The sequence below is a fragment of the Vombatus ursinus genome, unplaced genomic scaffold (assembly GCF_900497805.2).
Source record: "Vombatus ursinus unplaced genomic scaffold, bare-nosed wombat genome assembly UNPS02006874.1, whole genome shotgun sequence".
Lineage (NCBI taxonomy): Eukaryota > Metazoa > Chordata > Mammalia > Diprotodontia > Vombatidae > Vombatus > Vombatus ursinus.
Genome location: NW_020946652.1, coordinates 7,179,642 through 7,198,179, shown reverse-complemented (window position 1 = coordinate 7,198,179; position 18,538 = coordinate 7,179,642). Strand labels below are relative to the sequence as shown.

Below are 18,538 nucleotides of genomic sequence, written 5' to 3'. Positions count from 1 at the left end.
CAAGCTGTGCGTTCATTGGCTAGCTCATTTCCCTGACGCTCACGTGGGGACTGCATGTTTATCGCTCACGCAGAAACACTTCCGCTGACGTCATCACCGAGCAGGCTGGGGGGGCGGGGCGCAAGATTGGAATCTAGCGTCTGACTCAACTGCAGGGGTCAGCCCTGTGCCACGTGGGCTGCTCTAGAATGTCACCTTTCTGCTCCCGCCCTTTAAGGAGATTAAAAAAAAAAAAGCCTGATCCTCCCAAGGTTTTCGTCACTGCGGGCCGGGAGAGGAGGCATGAGCTAGGGGAGGAATCACGTGAGTTCCTTACCCGGGAACCTACAGCCTCCCGCTCAGCCGCGACGGGCCGCAGGCCCACCGCCCTAGGGCTCGCGCTGCGATTGGTCCGCTTTTCCTCGGCGTCGCGCTGCGATTGGCCCGCTTTCGTCGGGGGAGGGGGCGGGGTCTCCGGCTGGGCGCCGTCGCTCACGGGCGTTGCCATAGCGTCCTCGGGCGGGCCCGGTCACTGGCTCCTCTCATTGGCCGGCTGGCAGGCTCCGCCTGCCCGTCGGGGCCGCCGCTGCCCCGCGCAGGGGCAGGCCCAGGCCCCGCCCCCGCCCCGCCTCGCGCCGGCGCGTCTTCCCCGTGGCCCCGCCCCCGCCCCCGCCTCCGCCCGGGCCCGGCTCCCTCTGCTTCAGCCTCCGCCCCGGCCCGTGTCCGTGTCCGTCCCTCCGCTCGTCAGGCCCGCGCCCGGCCAAGGCAGCATGAAGGTGACGGTGGACTTCGAGGAGTGTCTCAAGGACTCGCCTCGCTTCCGGTGAGACCCCCACCCCCGGGGGGGGGCCTTACAGAGAGGAGGGGGAGGGGGCCGCCGCCAAACGGGAGGGGGGAGGGGGGAGGGGGCGGGGCCGCTGCTGCTGTCAGGCGCCCCTCCCCCCGCGCCTGCGCCGTAAGGGGGCCTGGAGGAGGGGGGCGGAAGGGGCTCAGTTTCGTGGGATCTTGGATCCCAAGGGTCCCAGCGGATCTGGGAAGGCCACGCGTGGTTTTTCAGGGGAGTAAACTGAGGCAGCCCTTGGAGGGGCCCCTTGGCATCGCTGGGGAAGGGAGCCTCCAAGGAGAGGCCCCGGACCCTCCCTTCTTGCCTCCCGGGCCCCAGGGGGTGTTTTTGCTCTGACATCCCCCTGTCCATGGGAAGCTCAGCACTTCCTTTTTGGTGTGCCCTTCAGGGCCCTGCAAAGTGCGGGCATCGGGGCAGGGCAGAAGGAAAGGGAGACCCCCGGGGATTTGGTGGGGGGCCGGGCCGGGGAGCCCCAGGAAGGAAAACTGCCACCCACCTCCCTTGCCCTGGTGGCTGCCTTTGGCGGGGGGCAGTAACTAAACCCTTTAGACGCTGCCTAGGCGTAGCACTTCAGGGTTGGGGTCACTCTTAGACCTCACTTAGGCATCTCTCTTTTTTTTTGGGGAGGCACTTGGGGTTAAGTGACTTGTCTAGGGTCACACAGCTAATAAGTATCAAATGACTAGTCTGAAACCAGATTTGAACTCAGGTCCTCTTGACTCCAGGGCCGGTGCTCTATCCACGGCACCACCTAGCTGCCTCGGCATCTCTCTTTAGGGTTGGGATCGCCTCTTAGACACCACCTAGGCGTAGCACTTTAGGGTTGGGGTCACCCCTTAGACCTCACTTAGGCATCTCTCTTTAGGGTTGGGGTCACCCCTTAGACACCGCCTAGGGGTAGCTTTTTAAGGTAGGCATCACTTAATCTCTCGGAGGCAGCCTCACAGTCAGCTTCTGGCCGGCTAGGACAGCCCTGGGCATCGGCCCCAAAATTTCCTTATAGGGAGGAGGAGCCCCCAGCAGCCTGGCAGCCCTAGGTCTGGACCAGTGTGTCCCGGAGTGGCTTTTCTCTCCTCCTTTGCTGGGGATTGATGGGTGGGGGGTGGAGGGCCTGGATCACAAGTAAGCCCAAGGGGACAAACTCTTCTGGTCCCTGTTGCTGCTCCTTGGATTTGCGCTCCTCCTTGCGGAAAATGGAGGAAAACCTTTCACACTCAAGAATTCAAACGTGGGAAATCGTATTTTAAAAATGCTGCACTTAACCCTTGACCTTTTGGGGACTTAATTGTGTGAAGAGGTGGGAAACAGGCTTTGGGGCCATGACTGAGTGTTTGCTGTTTTTCCCTGGGTCCCTGGAGTTGTGCTTCCTGCTGGTACCGTCTTTGAAATGGTAACTTCTTATGGCAACTCCACGTCAGGCTTTGGAAGTTCGAATTGCTGTGACTCAGCAGTTTACTTAGGAAAAAAGTGGAAGCTGATTTCCCTTTGTAAGATGAGCTTGTGCTGAATTTGTTCCACCCTTTAATTTTTGAGATCAACTTGGATAATATGAAAAAAACCCCAGCCGCCGGTGTCAGGCAGAGGTCATGTGAGACTTTTGGACTTGGTGGTAATAGAGGAAACCATTGGAAGGTCTATAGCGTGTAGGAGCAGGAAAAAATAGACTTAGTGATTGGATTGTATGGCCCATTGCTCTCTGGACAGACTCAAATGGGCATCGTTTGTGACTGACCTGTTGGGAACGGACATCGTCCTGAGGGTCTGTCACTGCTTTAAGCAGACTGTTATCGATCGGAAATAATCATTGGCATAGGACGGGGCTTCCAGAACTTACTGCCATTGTAAATGGGCAACTAACAGGGCCAGGCGAAAGAGCAAAACTCTTCTTATTCCTGGAAAGTGCTAAAATGTCACTCGTTGGACAGACTTAAGAGGGCCGAGGAGAAACGTTGGTGAAGAGGAGGTTTATTTTCATACCTTGTGTTGACACAGGCCTCCCGACATCTATTTGGCAGGATAGCCCAGCTTCGTAGCCATAGCAGTGCAGGTTTCTATAGGGCTCGAAAGTGTATGACAACCCCAGGAGTCGGGCGGGTCAAGGAAACATTATTATCCCATTCAACACTTGAGAAAACTGAGGCTGAATCAGTGCCTTGTCCAGGAGCTAGAAGAAATCTGGGAGATCAGGACCTGCCTTTCTGGCATGGAGATCTCCTCGCTGTCTCAGTGCTAAGACATGGCAAGCCTGTGAGAGATATATTGGCCACTGTTTAAAGTGAGCCTGAGCTTTAGAGCTTCCAGACTACGCTCCTTCCTACTTTACTGGTGTGGAAACTGAGGCGCAGGAAAGTGACTTGCCTGAGGTCACACTGGAAGCAAGTGGCCAGGCCAGAATCCCAGCAGGTCGTCCTCCTTCCAAATTCCAGCCCACTGCCTTTCATGGTGAGGGGAAAAGGGCACTTCCCTAAGAAGCAGGGGAAAGAAGGGAATTTTTCACAGGGAAGAAGTAGATGCTGATAACAGGCCACGATTGCAACAGTGTAGTCCTGTTAACTTGAATCAAATTAATGGTTAATTTAAGTTACTGTCAAACATCTTTTAAAATTTAATGGGGACATTTTAGTTGTATGAATGTGTGCTTTCAGTTCATTTAAAGCATTTTTTAAAGTTTATAAAATTAGTGTAAATGTCTTAGCCTCCAGCTTAAAAAATATCTACAAAATTAGGTTTTCATATTTTTCCCATGAGGGAGAATGGACTTTTGCCCAGGATTTGTTGGAGAAGATTTCACCTGTTTAGGGCTGGGTTTTTGTATTTGCGATGGAGCTTTCAAAGTTTACAAATACTTTATGCAAATGGCAAGTCTCTTTTATTTGTCAGGCACGTCTGCCTTTGGAAACTAAAAGCTGAACTTACTGGTTGGAAAGTTTTCTGTCCTTAATACACAGTGTGCACTTGAAATCCTTTTCCTCATGCCACTCCCCTGGGTGAGAGGGGATCGGGGAAGCTCCTGGTGAGGAAATATCTGCTAGTCAGGCAGGTCGGCACCTGCTCTGAAACTGAGAGCCCTAGAGAGAAAGATGGGGAGGGGGTGTGTGGTGGATGCGCCCCGAAGTGATGTAAGAGGGGAGCCTGACTCTGAGGGCTGCTGATAGGCTATTGTTTGACTCGGGGCTGAGGGTCCCTGAGAGCCAGACTTGTTTCCTTTTTTATCTTCTGATTCCTCAGTACCTGGCACATAGTAGGCACTTCATCAATATTTGTTGATTGATTCCTAAAGAGCCTCAGCTTCAGTGGAGAAGGGAAGATGGAAGAATGCCCAGAGACCTGTATACATTGCTTTCCTGGTTCTACTCACTTCATGTGGTATCAGTTTACATTAATCTTTCCATGTTTTTCTAGTCAGCTCTTAACTTAATGAATTTCTTTCCGCTTAAAGAGCCTGTCTTAGATGCTCTAAGTTCTGTTTTGACCATACAGAAGTCAGATACCTGGAAATACCATGTAGGCAGTGAGAGAAATGAGATCCGCCTGAGAGATGTGAAGATCATGCAAGGGAAGGGGTGGGGGGGTGGGGTTTCCCAATGGAGAGACTATAGATAAAAATAAAATAGACACAGGGAAAGGACTGTGTGCTTTATTGTAGTGAGGAAGGAAGAACCTCAGAGAAAGGTGAGAATATGACTGGACGGGACTGCTGAGGCCGCTGGCCCACCCAGACTTGATCAGGAATCGCCTTTCCAACTCATCTGATGAGTCTTTCTCCTTCAGTCTTTCCTTGCAGATCTCCCGTGGAGGTGACCCCTCTGCCTCCTCTGAAGGCTGCCACCTTCCCTGGGGCAGAGAGAGAACCATGAGTAAGGAGTTTCCTTTGGTCTGGAGTCTGCATCTGCCCCCCTGTAACATTCCTCTCATGGCCAAGCAGAGCGTGGCTGATGGCCGCCTTTCCAGTAGTTAAAGATGGCAGCTGGGTCTCCTCTTCTGCAGCCCTCCATTCCCCCTTCCCCATCACCTTGGTTGCCTTTCCCTGAGTGGCCTCCCTGAGGTGCGGCCTCAGCAGGCTAGGGGGCTGGGGGGAGGGGGCCGACTTGGTAATCACAGCTTCCCTTCGTTGAGTCCCCTCCCCACCTCAGCTTTTTCGGGACCATCTGATCATCTGTCTCTCCATTTATGCCTCTGAGACTCAAGTGTGAGCTCTTGTATGAATACAGTTGGCTTTTTCTACCCTTTTTAGACCTTGCCTCTGCATTCTGTGACTTTCTTTTTTCTCCCAGCTTTGGGTTGCCCACAAACTTGATAAGAATGCACTCTGTAGGGGCAGCTAGGTGGTGCAGTGGATAGAACACTGGCCCTGAAGTCAGGAGGACCTGAGTTCAAATGTGGCCTCAGACCAGAAACTTGACACGTATTAGCCGTGTGACCTTGGGCAAATCACTTAACCCCGATTGCCTCGCTGAAAAAAAAGAATACACTCTGTGGCTTTTTCTAAGTTATTGATCAGAATGTTAAACTATTCAAGGCCAAGGCCAGATTCCTGGAGTGGCCCACTGGGGGCTTCCTTCCGCTCTGACTCTCAGGGTATAGCCTTTCACATGTTTCTGGACTCTTCCCAGTGCGTCAGCATGAGAGCATTATGGTAGCTGCGGAGAGTGAACTTCAAGCAGCCATAGTTCTGGCATTCCCTTCCTGGCTCCCATTCTGTCCATCCCATCTGTCCCCTCTTCTCTAGCCCCTCTATGGGCCACCAACCTTGGCTTTTGTGACAGCCTTTGACCTCTGCTCTCTCCCTGCCCAGGCTTATCTTTTTTTTTTTTTTTTTTTGTTCAACATTTTTATTTAAAGTTTTGAGTTCTGAATTCTACGCTTCCCTCTCTCTCTCCTCCTCCGTCCCTGAGACGATAAGCACTCAGATATACGTTATACATGTGCAGTTATGTAAAGCATTTCCATATTAGTCATTTTCTTTTCTTTTTTTTTTTTTTTTTTTTGGTGAGGCAGTCAGGATTGTGACTTGCCCAGGGTCACACAGCTAGTAAGTGTCAAGTGTCTGAGGCTGGATTTGAACTCAGGTCCTCCTGATTCTGGAGCTCTATCTGCTGTGCCACTTCACTGCCCCTATATTAGTCATTTTGTACAAGAAGACTTGGAAAAAAAAAAGAAAGTGAAAGATAGCCTGTTTCAGTCTGTCTTCAGTCCGTATCAGTTCTTTCTCTGGAGTCTGATAGTCGCTTCATCATGAGTCCTTTAGGGTTGTCTTGGATCATTGTATTGCATTGCTGAGAATAGCTAAGTCATTTACAATTCTTCATTGAACAGTAATATTGCTGTAACTGGCTACAACATTCTCCTGGTTCTGTTCACTTCACTATGTATCAGTTCATGTAAATCTTTGCAAGTTTTTCTGAAATCATCCCATCATTTCTTACCACACAATAACAGTCCATTACAATCATATATCACAATTTGTTCAGCCATTCCCCAGTTGATGGGCATCCCTTTGATTTCTAATTCTTGGCCACCACAAAAAGAGCTGCTCTAAATATGTTTGAATAAATAGGTCCTTTCCCATTTTTTAGATGTCTTTGGGATACAGATCTAGCAGTGGTATTGCTGGATCAAAGGGTTTGCATGGTTTTATAGCCCTTTGGACATGCTTCCAAATTGCTCTCCCAGAGTGGCTGGATCAGTTCACAACTCCACCACCATTGCCTTAGTGTCCCAGTTTTCCCACATCCCCTCCAACATCCAACATTTTCCTTTTTTGTCATATTAGCCAGTCTGATGGGTGTGAGGTGGTACCTCAGAGTTGTTTTAGTTTGCATTTCTCTATCAGTAGTGATTTAGAGTATTTTTTCACGTGACTATAGATAGCTTTGATTTCTTTGTCTGAAAAAACTGCCAGGCTTATCTTGTGCAGAGCTTGATGATGTCATGCTTCCACTCCAGGATCCAACAGCCTTCTCCTCAATGTCCAGTCTGTAGTTTGGGCCCTTCACAGTTGGGCGCCATCTTGTCTTTTGGGCCCCTTCATATTATTCTACTCCAGGGACTTGATGTTTTCACCAAGTTTTTATGTTTTCACCATTCTCCTCTGTCCCTTAAATGTGCTTTTCTTCTTCTTTAACCAAAGGATGATTTTTTCCTCCCTCCTTACCTGTTGAATTCTTCCCCAACCTCTAAAGCCCAGTGTGATTTCTGTTATTTCTTTTGGAAGCTTGGCATCATCTGGTTAGTAAAGATCAGCCCCCTTGGGTCTCATGGAACCCTTTGTGAAACAGTCTCTAACTTCAGAATTTTTCAGGTCTGATTTCCCATTGATTCAAAATAATAATGTGATCTTGAAACCCTTTGATTTGAGCAAACCATGGGACCTAGAAGCTTGGGGAGCTCTTCCCAGGGAGGAAAGCAGGGCTTGGTGGTGAGACCTGGAACGCCAGTTCTTGGGTGGTGGCGAGGCGATGTCAGAGAACAGAACAGGCTGGGGAGGCTTCCCAGCAGGTCAAGCAGGCTTGAGTTGATGTTGGTGATAGTGTAATGCTGTGGAGACGGCTGGCTTTGGTGGCAGAGGGCTTGAATTCCAATCCTTGTTTGGCTTCTTAACTGTGCGTGAGGCTTCTCTGGCCTCCTTTCAGCTCCGAATCGTAAGATCTTTTATTGTTGCTGTTGGCATTTTACCCGGTGGTGATGAACATTGAGATCCTGGGGGCAATACGGAACCACAGGACTTTTTTGAGTAGGAGTATATGTGATGTGGTAAGGCTTAGGCTCAGTGGCTGAACGGAGGATGGACTGGAGTAGAGAGAGGCTTGAGGCAGGCAGACCGGCCCCTCAGTAGGTTATTGCAGTGATCCAGGCTTGAGGTGATGCGGACATGCAACGTCAGAGGAGAGAAGAGGACAAATCAGAAGTGATGCCTTGGCAATCTGCTGGGGTTGGGGGGGCAGATCTAGGGAGGAGTGCGGGATGTCTCTGGTTGCAAGCCTGAGGGACGGGGAGGAGGATGGTGCCCTCTACTACAATAGGGAAAGCAGGAGGGGAGTTCCTTTGGATGTGTTGTGTTTAAGATGTCTATTAGACATCCAGTTCAAGATGTCTGAAAGGCATTTGCTATACTGACTTGACTGTTCTATAAGTAATAGAATGTTATAGTATCAGCTATTCTCTGGTGCTCTTTACTTCACTCTATATCAATTCATGTAAGTCTTCCCAAGGTCCTCTGAAATTGTCTCTTCATTTATTACAATTCAGTAATATTCCATTCTATTCATGAGCCAGAATTTGACCAGCTGTTTCCCAATTGATGGCCATCACCTTAGTTTTCAGTTCTTTGCCCCCACAAAAAAAAAAAAGATAAACCTGCTGTAAATATTCCTGTTCATCTAGGGCAGGGGTCTAGGTCCTCAAATGTGGCCCTTTGACTGAATCCAAACTTCACAGAACAAATCCTAGCTGCATTCAATTTGTTTGCAAAAACTTTTAAAATTTAATGTAATAAAAATTGGCCATTTTTTTCTTCTGTGATCTTCTCTCTCCCTTCTTTGGTTTTTAACCTCTCTCCTATTCATAGATCAGCAAGTAATTTCCTGTTCTTCTAATTTGTTCATAATGCGACCTTTTATATGTAGATCTTATGTACATTTGGAGCTAATCTTGGTGTATAGTGTAAGATGTTGCTTTAAATCTAATTTTCCACCACACTGCTGTCCAGTCTCTCTTCTGGGTACCTACTCTGTTCCACTGATCAATTGCCTCTCTGGTTTTTAAACAGAATCAAATTGGTTTTTTTATTATTTCTGCTTTGTAGTAGAATTCTAGATCTGGTACTACTAGCCTCCTTCCTTCCCATTTTTTTTTTCATTATTTCCTTTTTGTTTCTCCAGATAAATTAAAAAAATTTTTTTCTATAAAGTAATCCTTTGGAAGTTTGATTGGTGTGGTACTGAATAAGTAAATTAATTCAGATAGTAATGGTCATTTTTATTATATTGGTTAGGCATACTTATGAGCAATGGATATTTCCAATTATTTAGATCTGTCTTTATTTCTGTAAAGTGTTTTGTAGTTGTATTTATATAGTTTCTGTGTGTATATTGTGTGTAGACTGAATTATTTTATACATAGAATTTCTCTTTCTGCCTTTTCCTGTTTTCCTGTTTTATTGGTATTATACCAAAATGTTGATGATTTATGTGTATTTATTTCATATTCTGCAACTTTGCTAAAGTTATTGTTTCAGTTATTTTTTGAGTTGATTCTCTGGGGTTCTTTTAAACACATACTGTATCATCTGCAAAAAGAGTTCATTTTATTTCTTCTCTGTGCTTTCCTTTTACTTCTGTAACTAGCATTTCTAGCACTATGTTAAATTGTAGTGATGACGGTGAACGTCATTACTGTGCTTTGGGGCTGATGGTTCTCAAGTTTACCCCCATTATGTGGAATGCTGGCTCTGTGTTTATCATGTTATTTTTATGTATTCTGTCTCTATTGAGGTAATCATATGATTTTGGTTCTTGTTATGGGCCAATTATATTTATAGTTTTCCTAATATTAAACTAATTCTGAATTCCTGGTAGAAATCCAAACTGGTCATAATGTTTCATCTTTGTGATATGTTGCTGCAGATTTTTTTGCAGATTTTAAAATAAAACATCAGCCTTGATATCGATTAGGGATATTGGTCTATAATTTCCTTTTTTTGGTTTGGCTCTTCCAGTAGATTATTGACCATAATTGTGTCATAGAAGGAATTTGGTAGGATCTCTTCTTTGGCTATCTTTGCAAAGAGTATGTATAATATTGGAATTAATTGCTCTTTGAATATTTGATAGAATTTCCTTGTTTATGATTGGTTTTTTAGCTTTTTTAGCTGCATTCCCAATTCACTGATCTTTTCTTTCTTCTGTTGATTGATGTGCTTAGAGATACAGTTTCCTCTGTAGATTGTTTTGTCTGCATTCCCCAAAATGTTGGTTTATTATATCTTTAATGAAATTATCTGATATTTCTATGATTTGTTCTTTGATCAACCAGTTCTTTAGAATTAAGTTATTTAGTGTATAGTTAATTTTTAACCTTTTTTTCATTGACCCTTTATTGTATATGAATTTTATTGTATTCTATTTAGTAAAGCATGTGTTTAATTTTACTGCTTTTCTTCATTTGTTTGTGAGGTCTTTTTGGTAAAGGTGTCATGCACAGCTGAGAAATATGTATCCTTTCTATTCCATTCAGTAATTCTCAAAGTACTATATCTAACTTTTTTTTTTTTTTGCTTTTGTTTTGGTGAGGCAACTGGAGTTAAGTGACTTGCCCAGGGTCACACAGCTAGTAAGTGTCAAGTGTCTGAGGCTGTCTAACTTTTCCAAAATTCTATTCATAGCCTTCTCTTCCTTCTTGTTTATTTTTTTGGTTAGTTTTTTTTTTTTTCCTAGCTCTGAAAGGTGGTGACTTGAGGTCCCCCCACTAGCTTAGTTTTACAATCTCCCTGTAACTAGTTTAGCTTTTCCTTCTGAGCATTTAGATGCTTTGTCATTTGGTGCATATTTTTAAATATTGAAATTAATTCATTGTTTACGGTACCTTTTAGCTGTATGTAGTTTCTCCATTTATCTTTTTTAGGTCCGTTTTTGCAGTTGTCTGACATCATGATTGCTACCCCTGCTTTTTTTTTTTCTTTTTTTTTTTTTTCCGGCAATTGGGGTTAAGTGATTTGCCCAGGGTCACACAGCTAGTAGGTGTCAAGTGTTTGGTCTACGGTGGGATTTGAACTCAGGTCCACCTCACTTCAGGGCTGGTGCTCTAACCACTGTACCACCTAGCTGCCCCACTACCCCTGCTTTTTTGAGCTCAGTTGGGACATATAACTTCAGCCCCTTATCTTTATTCTATGTGAGTCTTTATCTTTAAATGAACTGCTTGTAAAGAACTTACTCTTGGATATTCTCTTCTATTTTATGGATGAGTTCATCCCGTTCATAGTAATGATTGTTGCCCTCCATCTTCTCTTTGCTGTTGGAATAGATTTGCTCTGTGTGCCCTTTGTACCCAAGGCAGGAAACAGAGAGGCCATAAAGCTGTTCAGTGTAAGGAATAAGAAGGATGTGCCTTGGTTTGACGTTATGGCCGCTTAGTTGTGAGAGAGAATGGGAGGCAATAGGAAAGGAATGTCCACAGAAAGACTGAGAGGACAAGAGGGAAGAATGGCAGCCCTGGGAGAGAGGTCTGCTTCTCCAAGCCCTCTCCTGAATTAATGGGTGTGCTGTTAGCACAGGGAGCCCTGAACCTCTCACCCTTCTCCCAGCGTCTTACTTGTCCTGACTCCGGGTGTCCCAAGCTCCAAAGAGCTATAGTTAACTTTCTTCCCCTTCCTTTAACAAACTGACTTGTTGCGAAATTCCTTTGGACATCACTGCCTCCGTGCTGTTTCAGAGTGAGTACGTGAAGAAAGGACATCTGTTCTGCTTTGCAGGATGGCTTTTCTTTGGAGCTGAGAGCCTGTATTTTACTGAGAACTCTATCAAAAACAGATTCTATGTATGGGATATAAAACAGGGTCTCCCTGGACTCTTAGTTTCAAGCTTTGATAGCTTAAAGTTGCACTGAATCTTTGGGGACACCCTGTGTATATACTACATAAGTCATAAATACAACATGCATACGTACGTGTGTGTGTGTGTATGTATATAAATAATAGAAAGATGTGTTTGTGTATGTGTATGTATACACACACATTTATGTATTTTAGCAATGAGGATTCAGGAGTGATCCACAGATATTTAGTTGTATCCAGCCAGGAATAAGATTTTCAAGTTTAAGCAAGAGCCAGACGATGCCTACAGAGCAGTCCTGTATTCCTGCTTCAGAACGCGTGGTGGATCTGACCTCATCTGCTTGTTACTCCTGTGATCTTGGAGGTAAAAATAACGCAGATCCTCGCAGTGGCCGTATCCCGAAACGCGTCTCTGCCCATTGTGTTTATCACCTCACCTCTCTGTCCGGAGGTGAGTAACATACTTCATCGTGTTCCCCGGAGACGTCAGGGACCTCGAGTTTTTCCAGGTTGTTTTTTGTGACAGCGTTGCTGTTGTTGAGAACATTGGCCTTTTGGTTCTGCTCACTCCTCTCTGCATCACAGTGCGTCCTATCCGGGCTTCTCTGGAGTTGTCTCTCTTCCCGTGACATCCACACACCGTAATTCGTTCAGCCATTGCCCGCTTGTCCAAGAGTCTAGACAGTGCTGTAGCACCTAATCTAAATGAGATAACGTTTGTGAAGAGCTCTGTGAACCTTGGAAGTGCTATATCAATTATTACTGTTCGTTCTTTTCATTTCTTTTTCATTCCTCCTTTCGGTTTTTCCTTCAGGATCAGGAGGTTTGTTTTGCTTACGACTGTTTGCTCCTGGGTATTGTCTTCTTTCTTTACCTCCCCATCCCTCCTTGTTTCCTTGTATAGCTTATGTATTTCTACGGTAAAGTCGCTGTTAGTGTGAAGAACCACCCCCTAGATTGGCTCCATGTATTCAAATCGGTATTATTCAAGGCTAATTATGTAAAATGGTCATGGGTTTCAGCCCAGTGGAAGTCTGCAATGTGACTTTGTATTCACTTTTTTTTTTTTTTTTTTTTTTTGGTGAGGCAATTGGGGTTAAGTGACTTGCCCAGGGTCACACAGCTAGTAAGTGTCACGTGTTTGGTCCGAGGCCGGATTTGAACTCAGGTCCTCCTGACTTCAGGGCCGGTGCTCTATCCACTGTGCCACCTAGCTGCCCCCTACAATGTGACTTTGAATAGTGCTGATTCCCTATTTGCACTAATTGGGACCTAGCTGTCCATCTGTTGTGTGTTTATATTTTGTCCATTTTAGATAAAAGTAAGGTTCATCTGTTGCCTCCTTTCCCCACCTGTTCCTTCGTGTTCTTTCATATCTTCTTCTCACATACCCCAGTTATAAAAAATAGCCAATTCTCTCCCTTCCTTCCACCTTTCTTTTACTTTCTCTTCTCTTCCTCCTTTTAAGCCTATAGAACAGAACCACCCCACCCCCCAGTTCTCTGTTTTTCTTATTTAACTCCTTCAATACTCTTTGACATTATCAAGGTCAGTTATTAAACATTTGTGAAGTGCTTGCTATGTGCAAACCACTGTACTAAGCACTAGGGATACAGCCCCTGCTGTCTAGAAGCTCACAGTCTGAGAGGAAAGCTTGCAGATATTTCGTGCAGACATGCTATGTGCAGGATAAATGGGAAATAAGCAAGAGAGGGGAGGCAGCACAGTGAGGAGGGGTTAGGAAAGCCTTCTTGTAGGAGAGATTTTAGCTGGGAGGTGAAAGAAGCCCTGGGAGCCAGGAGGCAGAGAAGAAGAGGGATTCCATGCTGAGAGCCACAAGATGGAGGGGCTTGTGGAAGGAACGGCCAGGAGGCCAGTGTCACCGGCTGAGAGAGTTCTTGTAGAGGAGTGAGGTGTAAGGAGGAGGCTGGCTAATGAAGGACTTGGAATGTCACACAGGATTTCTGTTTGATCCCAGAGATGATGGGGAGCCCCTGGAGTTTATCGAGTAGGAGTGGAGGGTGATGGTCAATCTTATACTATGGGAAGATCCCTTTGACATCTGAGTGGAGGACGGACTGAAACGGGGAGAGGTTGGAGGCAGACCTCCCAGTAGGCTACTGCTTGAATCCCTTACCTTCACTCTAAATCCAGGTGGGAGGTGATAAGGGCTTGCACCAAGGTGGCGGCAACGTTAGAGGACAGAAGGGGCACGTGAGAGGTATTAGAAAGTTAAAAACGACAGGCCTTGGCCGCACATTGGGTATGGGAATTTATCGATAGAGTGAGGAATTGAAGATGACATTGGATTGGGAGCCCGAGGGACTAGGAAGATGGTGTTGTCCACTTCAGTAGTAGAGAAGTTTGGAAGGGGGAAAATTTGAGGATAAAGGGAATGAGTTCAGGTTTGGACATGTGGAGAGTTTCAGGTGTCTACTGGACATCCAGTTCAAGATGTCTAAAAAGGCAGTTGGAGATGGGAGACTGAAGGTCAGCAGCGAGATTGCAGCTTGAATAGTAGTTATGAGAATCCATAGCCTAAAGAGGATGCTTCAATCCATGGGAGCTGAAGAGAGAGGGCCTCTGAGGGGCTAGCTCTATGTTAACATATAGCTCTTTCCAATTGCCAGAGCAGATTTGTGTTTCTAGCTTTCTTTGTACTCTTATGTTTGTGTTTCAGAGCTCCTACTTAGTGCTGGTCTTTTGAGCAGAAATGCTTGAATGGCCTCTTCCATTAAAGTTTCATTTTATCCCGTGGTAGCATTATGCTCTGTTTTGTAGGGTTGGTTTATTATTGGTTGTAATCCCACCTTCTGCCTTTCAGAATGTTGTATTCCATGATCTCCTCTTGTTTAAAAATAGAAGCTGCCAGGTCTTGTGTAAACCTGATGCATTTGGTACTTAAACCTCTTCCTTTTGGATTCCTGAAGTATTTTTTGACAAGAGAACTCTGGATCTTGACTTTGATCGTCCTGGGCCTTTTCCTCCTGGCTTTCCTTTCTGGAGGAGGCCTTTCTCTTTTCATTTTGCTCTCATCTAAATGTTAGCTATTGGTATTATTAGCATTCTCATAGAACTGGGAAGTTTTCATTTATGATTTCTTCAGATAACTGTGTCCAGAGGGCCCCCCCCCCCCCTTAATGGTTTTCAGGGAGTCTGGTGATTCTTAAATGATCTCTTCTTGACCTGTTCTCTTGGTCATAAAATCTTGTTTCCTTCCATTTTTTCAGTCTTTTTATTTTGATATTTCTTGCTTTCTCATGGAGTTATTCCTATTTCTCTGTGGTCTAGTCTAGTTTTCAGCAAGTCTGTTTCTTGGTTGTGCTTTACTGCTCTCTTCTGGAGGCCACAAATTCTTCCTTAAGGATCCCTGCTGGCCACGTATTGACTTAGTTTTCAAAATGTCATGTTGTCCACATTTTGGTTTTTTTATTTATTTTGTTAACTGTTTTCCAATGACATCCTAATTTAGTTGGACCACGTGTTTGACGTCTCTGTTCTAAGCTCTTTGTTTCCTTTCCAGTTCTTTCCTCAAGAGCTTTGTTTAATTTTTATATGTCTTCCTTCATTTCTTCTAGGATGCTACTCATGTAGTCCTTATGGAAAATCCATTTTTCCTTTGATGTCCTGCTTACAGTTGTTACACAGTTAGGTTTGCAGTCATTTTTGATATGGACTAGTGTTTTCTTTGATTTCTTCTCCCCAGCTTTAAGTTCTAAATTGGGCCTTTATCCCAGGGCCAAGCTCTGCCCTGATGTGTGTTTGGGTGGGCTAGTTATTCCTTTTTGATTTTGCTCTGGGCTCTTTCGCCTGACCTTTACCTCCCGAAGTCTGACCCTCCCTCCGCCCTTTATCTTTGAGATTCAGAGCCACGGATCTTCTGGACCCTCTCTGGCGTCTGAGGGCAGAGTGTTAGGGATGCTGGAACTCTTGGGCCTTTGATATTCAGCTGTGAGTGTTACACATCACACTGGTTGACATGGGTTGGTTGCTGCCTGCTGCGTCCTGTCTCCAGGGCTTTCGAGGTCCCCACCTCCGTTCTGGCTGCTTCCTTGTCCATGGTGACGCGGCCTTGAAGGATCCGCTGTGTGTCCAGTATCTGCTTTGCTTGGGAGGGGGTGTCCCCTTTCTTATTACCATGGGCTTCTGGCCTACTTCTTGGGCTCGTTGAGGGGGGAGAAGTCACTATAGATCTCATTGTTTCTTTGTCATTGTTTGGCCTGGTGTGAACTTCAGGGTTTTTTTGGAGTCATTGTGCGGGAACTAGGAAACACTTTGCTTCAGAGGGGTCATCTTGGCAGGCTCTGAGTGTTCTCAATTCCTTATGTGTCATGGGTACCTGATCTTTAACAGAGAAATTTAGGGCAACATTTTTTTCCAGTTCACAATTTCTCTTCTAAATGTCACTGCATTGTGTGTGTGTGTGTGTGTGTGTGTGTGTGTGTAGAAACTTTTCAGTTTTATGTATTTAGAATTGTCTGTTTTAGGGGCAGCTAGGTGGTACAGTGGTTAGAGCAGTGGCCCTGGAGTCAGGAGGACCTGAGTTCAAATTCGACCTCAGATACATAACAGGTACTAGCTGTGTGGCCCTGGGCAAATCAGTTAACTCCATTGCCTAGCAAAAAAAAAAAGAATTGTCCGTTTTATCTTTCATGATCATCTTTATCCCTTGTTGTTTTCTAAGAATCCTTTTCCCTTTTTCAGAGAAACTTAGAGCCTTCCCTTCTCTGATGTATGATATGGCCTTTTATAGCTGTCTTGTGTCCATTTGGCTCTTCTGGTGATTTATGGTGTGAAATGTTGGTCTGAGCCTTACTTCAGCCAGACTGCTTTTCCGTTTTCCCAGCAGTTTTGGTCAGTTAGCTTCTTCTAGTGTTTGATGTCCTGGGGCTAATTGAAAACTGCTGCTGTGCCCAGTTGTTTCTGTGTATTGTTTACCTGAACTGTGTTGCATTGACCAATTTCTCTAAGTTTTGGCTAAATAGTTTTGGTGATTATTGATTTAAAATGTAATTTTAGATCTGGTACTATTAGGCCCCCTTTATTCCAGCTTTTCTTTGTTGTTTCTTTCTTTTTTTGGGGGGGGGCAGTTGGGTAAGTGACTTGCCCAGGGTCACACAGCTAATAAGTGTCAAGTGGTCTGAGGCCGGATTTGAACTCAGGTCCTCCTGACTTCAGGGCCGGTGCTCTATCCACTGCGCCACCAGTTGCTCCTTCTTTGTTGTTTCTTTACTTGAGATACTTGACCTTTTGTTGCTCTAAATTAATTTTATTCTTTTGGCTAGTAAAATAACCCCATGGCAGTTTGATTTGATGCTGAATTTGTAAACTAGTTTAGGCAGTGTCATTGTTATTATATTGGCACAGCCAAACCATGAACAATTAAGATAACTAATTATATTTGTCCTTTATTTCTGTGAAGAGTGTTTAGTTCCGTTCATATACCTATGCATGTTGGTAGATGGACTCTCCTACTTTGTGTACCCTTTAAAAGTTATTTTGAATGAAATTCCTTTCTCTAGCTCTTCTTACTAGCTTTCATTAGTAATATACAAAGACTGATGATTTTTGTGGATTTACATATCTTGGTAGTTGACTGAAGTCAGTTGTTTTGTCTAATTCATTTGTATTTAAAGTTTTGAAAGCATTTTGAACATAAACTCCAAATAAAGTGAGTATTTCTAAATCTGTAGAACAGAAAAAGAATTGTACATAAATCCCCAAACAGTTGTGCCCAGCCTGCTTTACCTTTTAAGTACAGAATGGATCAGAGTGTCACGTGGCAAGCTTCCTTGCTTGTGTGCCACTGTTTCCAGCCTTCCCTTCTATGTGCTTCACTTTCTTTTTTCTTTTTCTTTTTGGAAGGGTCAGGGGCCCTTTCCCTAAGGTCCCTTCACATCCACAATTTAAAAAAAAAAATCCTCTCACAGATATATACCATAATAGTTACACAGTTTTGTACTTTAATGGCATGGTCTTCACATTTTGGAAGCTCTGGGTTTTTGTTTGTTTGTTTTTCTTGCTTTTTTTTTTTTAAATGGTCCACAAATCCAATCATGTTAGAGTATGCACTAAGCAACAGAGAATGTGTGATTATACTGACCCCCTTCTTTTTTCAAAGATCCTCTAATAATACCTCCTGCAAACCTAGCATTCCAGGAAATGTAGTTTGAAACTACAATAAATAAATGAATAAAGCAAACTTTTGGTTATCTGTCTTAGAAGAGGCAAAACTGGACTGAATTGATATATGAGTCATCCAGATAGAGTGTGTGCTTGGCTTTGGGGATCTCTCAGAGGGCTGTGAAGTCGTACGTGGTAGTTAAGGATGAAATGGAGCTCGTGAAAGAGAAGGCATGCTAATAGATGAACCCAGTCAAGGATGTCCTCAGAGGTTTAGAGCTTGAAGGGACCTTGAGATGGCTTTAGTGCAATCTCCTTACTAAGATGAGGAGACAGATGGAGTGATTTGGCCAGAGTCACACCAGGTGTGAGTAGAGGAGTTGGGATGCAGCCTCCGAATTAGGCTCTCGTCCCACTGTGGCTCTGTCATTTGCTTCTCCTCAGGCAACCTCTCTTTGCCCAAGTGATGCCGGTCTTGGTGCAGACACTTGAGTGGCGCTGCAGAGAGCAGTCTGCTTCTGGAGTGTAGGCACACACCAGCTGTGTGAGAGCTACTCAGGCACTTCTGGTTATTTTTTTTCTGTTTCGTTACCAGCCCGGCAGTTCTCTTAGGTTATTCATATGCTCACATTTCACCAGTAATGTAAGCCTGGCAAAATTTGTGTGCTACATGCAAAGGAAATTATAGGTAGAGATCGAGATATCAGAACACACAAAGTCTGAGATACTGGGAGTTAGGAAGTAATGGAGATGCCAAGTAATGGTGGGAATATAATGGAGTGTTGGAAAGACCTAGCTTTGAGTACCACCTCGAATGAGGGCCCGGGTAGTCACTCGGCCGCTTTCGGCCTTCTTTTCCGCCTTCTTTTCCTCATCCTTACACTGGAGACAGTAAGAGCACTAGCACTTAGCTGGGCGGGCTGAAGGGAGGTGTTGAGCGTTACATGAAATCAGCTTCATTAAGCCATCGATGAGCCTGGAAGTGCGTTCTCCAAACATACTCGTTCATCGTTCACTCTAACTGGAGCGGCAGCATGGCG

At 44.9% G+C, this 18,538-nt stretch overlaps 1 protein-coding gene across 1 annotated transcript in view; it reads left to right on the top strand.

Moving 5' to 3' along the window:
* The first annotated feature begins 673 nt into the window (after positions 1-673).
* The window catches only part of ACAP2 (ArfGAP with coiled-coil, ankyrin repeat and PH domains 2), a 121,798-nt gene continuing 103,933 nt past the window's right edge, over positions 674-18,538 (top strand). Inside the window, exon 1 of the mRNA XM_027848733.1 lies at positions 674-802. Coding sequence (XP_027704534.1) covers positions 750-802 — 53 coding nt within the window. The 5' untranslated portion in view covers positions 674-749. The remainder of the gene's footprint in view (positions 803-18,538) is intronic.